The sequence below is a fragment of the Anopheles bellator genome, chromosome 2 (genome assembly GCF_943735745.2).
Source record: "Anopheles bellator chromosome 2, idAnoBellAS_SP24_06.2, whole genome shotgun sequence".
Classification (NCBI taxonomy): domain Eukaryota; kingdom Metazoa; phylum Arthropoda; class Insecta; order Diptera; family Culicidae; genus Anopheles; species Anopheles bellator.
In genome coordinates, this window is record NC_071286.1 from 42,924,206 (window position 1) to 42,935,698 (window position 11,493).

General features: G+C 54.7%; 1 protein-coding gene across 1 annotated transcript; it reads left to right on the plus strand.

Annotated features, from left to right (window-relative positions):
* Positions 1-505: 505 nt before the first annotated feature.
* On the plus strand, positions 506-10,915 carry LOC131208260 (ATP-binding cassette sub-family G member 5). Its single transcript, XM_058200916.1, has 8 exons — positions 506-736; positions 903-1,202; positions 1,271-1,569; positions 1,638-1,781; positions 9,654-9,821; positions 9,894-10,105; positions 10,185-10,515; positions 10,578-10,915. Exons 1-8 carry the CDS (start codon positions 683-685, stop codon positions 10,876-10,878), a joined length of 1,809 nt encoding a protein of 602 aa, XP_058056899.1. The 5' UTR covers positions 506-682; the 3' UTR covers positions 10,879-10,915.
* The last annotated feature ends 578 nt before the right edge of the window (positions 10,916-11,493 follow it).

Below are 11,493 nucleotides of genomic sequence, written 5' to 3' on the forward strand. Positions count from 1 at the left end.
TAAACATTGTCCGATGGCCGGGTCCAACTCACTCAACAGGCGCCGTGTGGTCAAACATTGCACAACTCTGAAAAGGACAAAGATGGAAAAGTGATTCGATAACATGTCGACAAATTACAGCACACAATCATTCGAAGCTTCTAACGTTACTCTTTTAATTGAAACCGTAATTATTAAAAATATTGATTTATTTGCCAAAAAGGAGACAGTGTTCAATTGGTTGTAAATTACAGAACATCGACAATGACTTTTCAATGATTGAATAACTTTTTTTGATCATAAATTTTTCCTCTTTCAACATAAGAAACATAGCGATCGTCGCTGTTACTTCTCGATTTTATGTTCGCTGCATCGACCCACCAATACCAGGGGATTTGATCGTGCCCGTTCCTGTGAATATGTGCGTGTGGTCAAAACCAACCCCCACGAACGGCACGAACTCGCTTGGATCGTGTTCGCGCAACTCCGCTGAACGCAGTCACGATCGCAACGTCAACACTGGAGGTTGTTGCTACGTTCGCTACGCCATCCCGTAGTGCGATCAACGAATCGTCTGTGTCGTGCTGAATCCGATTTGATTCGGACACCACTCACGGGAACTCGCGTGCTGCTGTGTGTGCGTTTGGACTGCGCTTTCGTCGCTCGGGTTCGTCGCTTGTGATCGCTGCTAGCTCGGAGCAACATGATCGGCAGCGACTACGTGCTCGAGGCACACAACATCTACCACACCACGGAGGTTTGTATCGTGGGCAGCATATTCCCGAACTCGTTGCGCGCTGCGAACGTGCCCCGGGACTCGATATCTCCAGCGGAACTCAAGGTTCCTGTCCTGTGCTATCGTTGATGTCGTTTGTTTTGTTTTCGCTTTGCGTGCTCTTTTGGTCGCGGGGCGCGCGGTATAGGTGGACACCGGTGGTTGCTTCAATGGCGGTGGCCAATCGGCGCTGGTCCTCAAGGGAGTGCATCTAACCGTGCACAGCGGAGAAGTGATGGCCATCCTTGGGTCCAAGGGTAGCGGCAAACGGGCCCTGCTGGACGTCATCGCTCGGCGCTCCGATGGCTCCTCGCGGGGGCAGGTGCTTCTGAACGGAGCGCCCCTCACAAAGTCGTTGTTCCAGCAGCGCTGTGGCTACGTCACGCATTCCTGTGACTTCATCCCCGGGCTGACCGTTTCACAGACGCTGCACTACACCCCGACGATCGTAAGGAGCCTTCGACACCATTGCCTTGTAGAATCAGTTCCATACTTATTTCGATCTTCTTCTTGCAGCTGGGCGGCTACCTGAAAAGCTCGAAGGTCCGGCAAGTGCTGGCCGACCTGGCGTTGTCGCAGGTTTCGCACAAGAAGGTGGAAAATCTGAACATTAGCGAAAGGCGTAGACTTTCCATCGGCATACAGCTGGTGCGTGACCCGGTGATGCTGCTGCTGGACGAGCCGACCCAAGGTCTCGATCCGCTCAGTGCGTACCTCTTGATCAGCATCCTGTCGAACTCGGCCAAGAAGACGGGCTGTGGCATTCTGCTGTCGCTGGAAAAACCACGATCGGATGTGTTCCCGTTTCTGGACAGGTACGATCTTGGACACTCTGATTTTCAAGCACTGCCGGATCTAAGATTGGTTCAACTATCGTTTTCAGGGCTCTGTTCCTGTGCCTGGGTGGAGCAGTGTATTCGGGAGGTACCAGAGCAATGCTGGAATACTTCCACGGTATCGGATTCCCGTGCCCGCAGCTGGAGAACCCACTCATGTACTATCTCTGCTTGTCGACCGTCGATCGCAGGTACGTGGAATCGTTTCCTATTTATTTATTTATTTATTATTATTACAACCGGCAAAGCCGTTTTGAGAACCAATTTAAACATTCAAGTTAATGCTCTGTCAGGGTTCGAATTGACGTCTTTCGCTTAGAAACCGATTACTCGGAGCAACGAGACGGTTGATCTACGGACGAGATACAATCGTTTCCTGTTCTTCAGTGAGATTTGCTTTAATCGAAAATAGTATTGCTCTCAATTTCATTAGAATGAATTGTATACGCATCGCGTAATTGCACTAATTCCTCACACTTTAGATCTAATAAGTTTGCAAGCAAGCGAACTTTCAACGGGCCATTGGCGTCATTGTTATAAAATTGTTATAATTTGTTGTGTGCAAATCACAAGTAGTTTTCAACATCCAATCTAAACAATAATTGATCGTCTTAGTTTAAATAATATTAGAGGCTTCACACAATGTGGCCTTCATTATTGAATACTTGCTTTGAACAAGATGCTCCCCACAGTACGATCGAATCCAATCTCACTGATTGTAATAGTTTTTCGCAATAATATTTTGTTATAATCAGTCACATTAAGATCTCTGTCAAACTCTCTGTCACCAGTGCTTCGCGAACAAATGCGTTACCTTTGAAATCCCTTTAAGATTCGAAAGAAAAGGCAATTTAAAAGGTGATCCAGTTATTTTAATAAAAGGCCGGACAGACCGCCGAAAGACTCCGCACGCCCAACCCGCAACAAACGCAACGTGACTTGAAGAGAAAATTGCTGACGAGCCAAATAAACACACTCTCACGGTGGCTTGTCGTGCCGTCCGGTAGTCAAATTCGTGGTATTTTCGAACTGAAACCGGGGGGGCACCGAGCACGCAAACCTCGGTGCCCCAGTCGGCCCCGTTCACCCGTGCGCCTGTGTGTGTCGCTTCCTGTGCGTCATTGTGAACCATTTGTTCGTGAATCGCGTGAATTGGAATGTAAAACTGTCGGAGCGAGCAACAAAAATGGCCGACCCTTTTCACAGTTGACCGCATTGCGCGTGCCGTGCAAAAGCGTGAATGTGGGCGACACGAGCAGGTTGCGCCTCACGGGTGAATGATTCCGGGTGAATCACGTCTCACCGCGAACGGTCACCGCGGCGGCAGCTCGCTCTGGCCAGCTGCCAGTGTGTTGGTGGCGCACGGGAAGGCTCCGCGTGCGAGAGGAGCGTGGGACCGACAGCATAACCGGACCCCGGGACCGGGCGGGTGCGTGCAAAGAAGGCGCAGCGGGGCAGCGCAGAAGTTGAACGTTCTGGAGCGTTGCGTGCGTTTGCACTAACGTGAGGCACACCAATACCAGCCAGCGGCCAGGCTCTGGGCGAGTGGCGTGCACACACGAGGAAGGAAGCGGGCGAGCACAGGAACACAACACATACCACAGGGCGGACGGTGAGCGACGATCGGATCGGTCAAGAAACTAGTTTTCTTCATCCCAAAAAGCGAAGCCGAGCGAAAAGGAAAACGCGAAGCAAGACGGCTGTAATCACGCAAAATCGCCTCTCGGGCCCGTCACGGAAGCCACAGAACGGAACGGAAGCGCGTCACAAACGCTGGAAGGGTGCCAAGAGGCGAGCTCCATAATGTATCGTTACGAATTTAAAGCTGTGAGAATCGCTTATTATTCGCTACCAGCTAATGGTGCCAGAACTCGTTTCGCGGACACTTTTGTCTTTTTTGTGGCTCTTTTTCGAACGTCCATTTCAAACTGACGGTTTTTTAACGGCAATTCAAACAACGTTCCGACGAAGCTCAGCATTTTACGACTGCCCTGAAGGACCTGAAGCGATGGCGAAAGACAAAGAGCCGCCCCGCAGGTCCCTGGGCCCAGGTTCCGGAGCGCTTCCCACTTCCTGTCCACCACCGAAAAGACTCGGCTCGGGACGGGATGCTGGAACGGGCCACAGTTGGGAGTTGGTTGGGTTGTGCTTTTCACTTGTCTCGGCTCGGCCATTTGGTCCCGCACACACACTGGCGCACAGGTAAACGGCTCCGGGACACGGGCGACGGCGAAGGAGAAACGGCAACGAATCGAAACCCTTCGGTCGGGAGGAAGTGACGGCAAAACGTGACCCGTGGGGTCCCCCCGCGTGAGTCGTGTCCTGGTGCTGCCCCTCGCCCCGTGACTCGAGCGAGAACGAAGGCGCGTGAGCGCGAGTGAGAACGTGCGTGCTCCGCACCATCAGCAAGAGCCTTTGCCGTGCGCCGCGAGTGAGAGAGAGGGAGAGCGAGAGTGAGCGAGCGAGCACTCACTGGCCTGGCCCCTGGCAGGCGTGCGAGAAGCGGCCGAGTTTAGTCGTTCGGCGGAATCCTACGAGAGTTGTTTGAGTTAACAGTGTTCGAGCGAGAGCGAGCGTGCGGCGTGTTATCGCCGTTTGCGGAAACGGAACGTGCGTGAAAGAGACGCAGCAAGGAAGATTGAACGTTGCCGGCTTCGCGTGCGGTGCGGTCGAGCGAAAACGCACGGAACACGGTGCGCGCACGGGCCCTTTGGCGATTGACGCACGGGTGTGTTTGTGTGACCAGTGACCAGCAGCACCGTCGTGAATCGATAAAGGCGTGCGTGTGCGCCGTGACACAGCGCGGAACCATTTTGGCGAAGCGACCGGAGACAGGTTGGCACGGCGACCCCATCATTATGGCGTCACCTTACGCACACACGTCACGAATCCAGCGACACCGCCGCCAACCACAAAGCCAGCAGCCGCAGCAGCAACCGTTCTACGGCCGTCGGCGACCGTGAAGCACGTAGAGCGCGACACACGGACACGGACGAGGGGGCACAATCTTCCCTCGTCGCGCGCGCTCGTGCGCCGGATTCTTCTTCTTCGCGCGCCGTCGTGAGGCGTTTGCTGCCAACTTCATCGCACCGAGTGAGGTGCTCCGTGACAATCGGGTGGCGGAGTGTCCCGGACCGAAACGTCGTCGTCACGCACACACGGCGAGCCGAGAGCCTGCGTGTGTGCGCGCGCGAAACAGAAACAATCGCGCGCCAGCCGTGCGGAAGCGAACCACTAGGGGTAGATAGGGACTGTTGGGCGTGGAGACAACGCGCGCGTGTGACACGCGTGTCACGGCGAGGGCAAACAAGAACACAAACAACAAACATTCAGTGCGGTGTTTGCGAACGCGGCGGTGCGTGCCGCACCGTGCCCACAGCATTCAACAACAACAACGCAACAACGCAACAACGCAACAACGAGCACCGTTCGTTTCATTGTGTTGGTCCCCTGGTGGGGGGTCCCCGTTTGAAAGGATAGCCTCGTTGACCTCTCCGAGAATGCGCCGTGATCAACAAGCACCGCCAGCGTCGTCCTCGCCGCCACCGCTGGCGGCAAACGGTGCCGGTGTGTGCCTTCCGCTGCTGGACACCACGGATCACGACAACGCCACGGGACACGAGAATGGGAACGACAGTGGCACCAGCGGCAGCACCACCGCCAGCTCGACCGGTAGCTCCAGTGCGAGCACTTCGCCCGTCTCGGCACCCTCATCGTCCTCCGCCTCGTCTCTGACCACCTGCGCGTCGTCCACGGTCTCGCTACCGGCGGCAGCGGCAGCGGTGGCGGCCGGGCAGGTGGTGTACCTGCCGGTTGGGTTGGCTAACATCAAGGAAGAGCTGCCGGAACCCGACATACAGGTAAGGGGCCGTGCGTTTCCGCGTGTCTCGATGACGCTTCGTGACACAAAATGGCTGCCACGAAACGGAACGGAACGGAACGGAATGTAGCCCCCTAACACTCCAAAGTCCTGCGGTTCCAAAGGGTACAGGGAAACCAGCTCGGACTCGGGCGTTCGTCCCGTCGTCGAACGGTGCGTCTGTTGTCACGTCTTTTGTGTCGAGATGAAGCTCACGCTTCGTCGACGCCGACGCGGCTCGGTTGTGTGAGTGGACGCCGCCGGACACTTGCGGGGTTCTGGCCGGCCACGGGAAGCCCCAGCAGCAGCCGGGCAGCCGGGACAGTACGAGAGAGAATCGTAAAAATCGCGTTAAATTACGCTCACACAGGGCCGGGGCATCAGCGTTCCGTCCGGGCGTAAACCCTTCGATGGGAAACAGGAACGGTTAGTCAACACATCCTGAAAATAATAGTTACCTGGAGTATGACCTTGAATCTAGTTTCGCTCGGGTTCGGAAGTCCAGAATCGTCTCCCGGATCGTGTATCGTGATGATGGTTTGTTTATGTTTTGCGGTGAAGCTGCTCACTGCTGACAATCGTTTGACAGTTGGAAGCTCACGTCACTACTAGCGGTGCACTACTTTGCGGTGCATCAGGTCTGTGAAAGACACGCTGGTTGAGCCAAAATAATGTTTATCTGAGCCCCGGAAAGGGCACAGATTCCGTTCGAGACCCACTGAAGGGTTAATATAGTGCACCCAAAGCCTCCGGAGAATCGCGAATCGCGTCCGTTCGAGAAAGAGAGAGAGTGGTCAGTTCACCAGTTTGTAGCCCTTGCTCTTTTCTTCTCACTTCCATTCGTAGCGCTCTTTCTCTCACTCTCTGTTGGAGTTGTCCGTCTCTTTCGCTCCTGGTTCGTCGCGCTGTGTGGGGATCTGTCTCTCTCTCGCTCGCTCGCCGGGTTTGTTGTGTTGTGAGGTTTTGTTTTGCTGAATTCCCCGTCCGCGGCCGGTCCCCATCAGGAGTGTTGATCTTCCCGCGGCACCTTCCCTTCCCGGAGCGCGCTTCGTCGTCGTTGTTTGCGTGACGTGATGTCGTGAAAGTGTGTTTTCTTCGTTTTATTGTTCCCGTGCCTGCTGGCGGCTTGCCTTTTTTTTATTGCGTTTTGTTCTAACCTTCCTTCCCGGTTCTGGTTCGTCCCGTGGCCTGTGCTTGGTGCACCTTTCGCCGATGCGCTTCACCTTGGCCCCGAGGGTCCCCCCTCCCTTTACCTCTACGCCGTTCGCTTCCAGAACGCGTTTTCCACGATTCTTTTCCACCCCACTTTCCGTCACGATACCGAGCCCAGGTTCCCGGGAATTCTTCGTCGTCTTCGTCTTCGGTGCTCCGGCGTACACCAGCGATTCATGTTACTTCTGCCGCGCCCACCCACCCTCTCGCTTGTTGGACACTTTTCACAGACAAACCCAGGACCCGAGCAGGGAGTTTGCTGACGCTGGGCAAAAACACAACGTTCGTGCGGCGTTCGCCTGCGTGTGTGTTCTTCGTGTTTCACGCGGCGTCATCATCGGTGGTCGCTCGCTCCTCCATCGCACCTTCCCTATCGCTCTCGTCCACACTCTCTCTATCTCGCTCTCTCTTTCGCTTTCGCTGGGGACATTCTCTGCCGCGGGCTTCGGTTCTCCTGTCGGCTTCAAAATGGCTTCCTGTGTGAGTTGGGACCACCGCGGCGCTGCCAACCACTTGTTGACGCGCGAGAACCACTTGCCTGTTTCGCGACTCCGCCACCATGTGTGTCCGATGACAACAGTTGGTTTACCCCGTTCGCTTCGGGAATGCTTGGGACTCGCAGAACTTGGGTTCGGGGTTCGGTGGAATAACTGCGACCGTGCGTTCTCCCTACATCCGTTCCGTCCTTTCGGCACCATTTTGTTTCAACTCACGAACGTCACGGCCCAAAAACCCTGCCGTTTCTAACAACCGTTTCCCCCGCCTGCCAGGCTGACACGGAACTATCGCTGGACGAGGGACACGCCTTAGCGCAGGCCCTGGAAGACATTCCCAATGACGAAGCGCCCCCACCCGAGCCGGAGGTCCAGATCAGGGCCGGTAAGGTGGACGACACGTTTCGCAAGATCACTTCCGATTGCGGCGGAGGAGGAGCAACCGGGTACCCGGCCAAAGTAGTGCACGTGCAGATGGGCAAGGTCACCTACCAGATTCCGGACCAGCTGCTGAAGGCCGGTGCGCTCAGCATGCACAATCCCCACCTGCTAACGAAGGACCAGCTGGAGAAGATGATCACCGAGAAGGACCCGGAACTGGAGTACCGGAAGCACCACAACAACAACACCACCTGGCAGCGCTACATGCCGATGTTCTACCGGGGCATTAAGCAGAACTACGTCCGCTGTCTGGAGTGTGGCTGGCTGGTGCTGCACAAGGCCAGCACCGGCACGGGCAGCTTGCTGCGCCATCGGTGCAAAATCAAGCTGCCGTCCGGTGTGGAAGTAAAGCTGGAACCGAAGGCCACCTCCAACTGGAGCGCCTCGAACGGCGGCGGAAAGGGCTCGGCGAAGTCGGCTGCAGCCATTGCCGGTGTGCAGGCGACGGCCACGGCACAGGTCACAAAGTTCCCACCGGTCGCCTCGATCCTGCCGCAGAACGTCAAGGACGATCTGATCCGGCAGCAGGCGTGCGTGCTCTACAAGGACATTGTCAGCGCGGATCTGTTCGATCAGCCCAGCTTCCGCACGCTCGCCCAGATGCTGGTCAACATTGGCGTGTACTACGGCCAGCAGGAGAACATCCTCGGCTCGAAGGACCTCCTGCTCGACACCGTCCTGCCGGCGATGTATCTCGAGGCCAAGGGCCAACTGAACAAGGTACTCGCCGACTGCGATCTCACTTTTAGCTGCAGCGTGCTCCGGAACCGGGTCGATCGTCGCAACTACGTAACGATCAATGCGTACACGGTCGCGTCCGACTACTACTTCCGGCAGATCAACGTGAAAACGCTGGACGTGACGGGCCAGGAGCACGCGTACGTCGAGCACCTGCAGCGCATCATCGAGGACAGTTTGGCGCGCACCTTCTCCGAGCCGATCAAGCTGGTCGTCGGCGGGATGGAGGATGGCGGAGCGGCGTACCGGTCGGCCCAGTACGAGTCGATACCGTGCGTAGTGACGACGCTCTGCGGCATCATGAAGACGATCCTGGAGTCGTTCGGGTACGACAGTGCGCGCTACTTCGAGCGTTACTTCTTCCCCACGCCGGAGGACGGCGAGAACCTGCCGGCCGAGTATGAGGCAATCGATCGGTTCATGGACCCGTTCCGGGAGCCGATCCGGAGTCTGGTATCGGACACCAGTGTCACCATCAGCGAGGTGGTGTTGTGGAAGAAAAAGCTCGAACAGTGCTTCCGGCTGTCGAGCGAGGACGCCGCCGGCGGGGACGAGGACGACGATGAGGACGACGACGAGGAAGAGGTGCGCATGGTGAAGAAGTCGATCCTGCAGCAGCTGGGCGAAGTGTTCCAGCTGCACGACTACCACCGGGTCGCGGTGTTTCTCGACCCGAAGTTCAAAGGGTTACGCTTTCTGTCGGACGCCGAACGGGAGGAAACGATCGCTGCGGTGAAGGCGCTGCTGCAAACCGACCAGGAGGGTATCGAGAGGGTCAAGAGCCAGTACGCGAATGGCAGCACGAAGAAGCGCAGCTCGATGGTGCAGTCCGAGCTCAAGTTCTACGAGTTTATGGACTCGTCGCTGAAGCTCGAGTGCGATGACGTGGTGGACGACGAGATCAAGCAGTACGTAGACGTGAAGCTCGAGTGCGCCGTCGACATTATGTCGTACTGGCGCTCGGAGACGGCATTCCCACTGCTTAAGCGCCTCTGCCGGCGCATACTAAACATTCCTGCGGCCTGTGATGAAATGAAGCTGCTGTTCGGTCAAACCGGACGCGATCTGCATAAGCGGCGGCTCATGTTGAGCGAAAAGGAGATCGACATGGTGATGTATTTGCATCAGAACAGTCCGTGAGCCGTCGGACCGGCAAGCGGACGGCGCAATTGGTGTGCAAAATAAACTTTATATTTATTATTTTTTACACCCACCGTGTCTCGAGCTTTCTCTTGTAGCACTCCGATCCGAATCACTCCTCGATAGTGTTGGTTAGTATTTTAGGAGTGGTTTTAATGTTGCGCCTCGTATCATCCCAGATCCCGGGACCGATTTCTCGAGTCGAGCCAGCAAATCGAGGCCTTGGTTGAACGGTTCGCCCGCGAAACACCAATACCGGAAGCGCCCATCAACCCGATCGGAAGTGGAAAAATTCCTCTAGCCTACGGCAAGCCCGGCGAGTTGAAGGTGTGGGGCATTTTGTACCTGTAAGTAACCACTGACTGACGGCTGAGGATCCCTGTGGCCCGGCGATGTTAAACGATGTTTTCTCCCAATAGGCGCCTTCTAGCTGCTACCTTCTCCTGTGGCTACGCCGGAATGAAAGCTCTGTTCCTGCGCCTGTTGGCTCTGCCGGCAGCGATGGGATTGCTGTGGCTGTTCTATGGCCAAATCGGGGACGATTCGCACGGATTCTTCAGCAAGAGTGGCCTCATAATGAACGTCCTTGCACTGAGCTACGGTGTCGGCATTTGGGCAACGATAACATTGTGTAAGGAGGCGGTAAACGGCCATAAAGGTTTCTTCTCATGTAACAACCTTCCCTTGGATTGTTCCTCCCTTCCTTTTAGTTCCTCCGTGGAGGAAACGGTTCAGCCAGGAGTACGCGGAAGGCCTGTACACCGGCGCGACAATGTTGATTGCGTACAACGTGGTTGCGATTCCGTTTTCGTTCGTATCGTCAGCAGCGGCCGCCTGTGCCCTGTACCCACTCGTGCTCGATCCAGCCACACCGGACGGTATGACCTTTATGTATCTGCTCATCGCCATCTGGACCAGTTTTATGTTGGCCGAGCAGCTGTGCGTCATGTTCCTGTTGGTGATGAAGTCACAGCTGAACGCGGCCATCGCCGTTTCCTACATTTTGATCGTTTGTCTTTCGCTGGCCAGTGGCACGTTGCGGTAGGCGACTCGAATGCTCAACAATCTCGCTAGACGCTTAATCCTGTAATCTTGCTTCACAGATCCACCAAAGGGCTTGCCGGATGGCTGCAGGATAACGCCAAGGGAGTTCACACGAAGTACGCCAGTTCCTTGCTCCACACGGCCTCGTTTCTGGGACGGAAAATGAACTGCACCCCAGCGAACGGGATCGTATGTCCTTCGCCGGCCGATTTCCTACTGGATAGAATTGGGCGTGCGAATCCACAGGAAACGACCGATATTGCCGCCAGTATCGCCTTTGCCTTGGGTCTCTGTGCGTTCAACATGATCCTGTATCTGCTTCCGATGCCACGCTTCGTACGCAGAAAGTTTCGCGATTAACGTGTCGTAATAGAAGGTACCGAAGGCCCACAGAATTGTATTTAATCAACTTAAAGTATTATTTTATTATAGCAAGCTAATTTACTGCGAATAAACGACCTATTCCACTAACGGTGGCTTTTTTGTGGGTTCTTTCTTAGGTTTGCAGACATCTTAAATAAGAACAAACGCCCGGAGATTGGGAGCCGGAGATCATCAAGCGTCAAGTTGTTAAATTGTTGTCGCAAGGCGGTATTGAATTTTATTGTTTTAACGGCACTTTTCATGGAACTTAAGGGATCGCATCATTGTTATGAAGACGTTTTAGGATCTGATCTGAATATTTCCCAGAAGTAGTCGTTTTGAATGATTCAAAACGGAAAATAAACATTTTAAATACATTGCGGAAGCCAGTATTAATGCATTAATCGTTTGCTAGTAAAGTTACTAAATAATTTTTAGAATCCTTGTCGCATGAACGACTGCTGCTAGCTGATGGGGTACGTTTTCGATTCTTCACATACGCGACACGAACAAAACGGTCTCGTCACTATGGGTAAAATGTGGTTATAAAAAACTTAAAAAACTGATGGTTTTGATTATATTTGCCCAAAAGAGATAAGTTTTCTATGACCC

Excerpts from the sequence above, each read along its gene's own strand:
- LOC131208260 (XM_058200916.1), top strand. The coding sequence starts at position 683 with ATGATCGGCAGCGACTACGTGCTCGAGGCACACAACATCTACCACACC. Across the intron at positions 1,203-1,270 it reads TGCACTACACCCCGACGATC|CTGGGCGGCTACCTGAAAAG; the intron begins GTAAGGAGCCTT and ends TTCTTCTTGCAG. Across the intron at positions 10,516-10,577 it reads CTGGCCAGTGGCACGTTGCG|ATCCACCAAAGGGCTTGCCG; the intron begins GTAGGCGACTCG and ends CTTGCTTCACAG.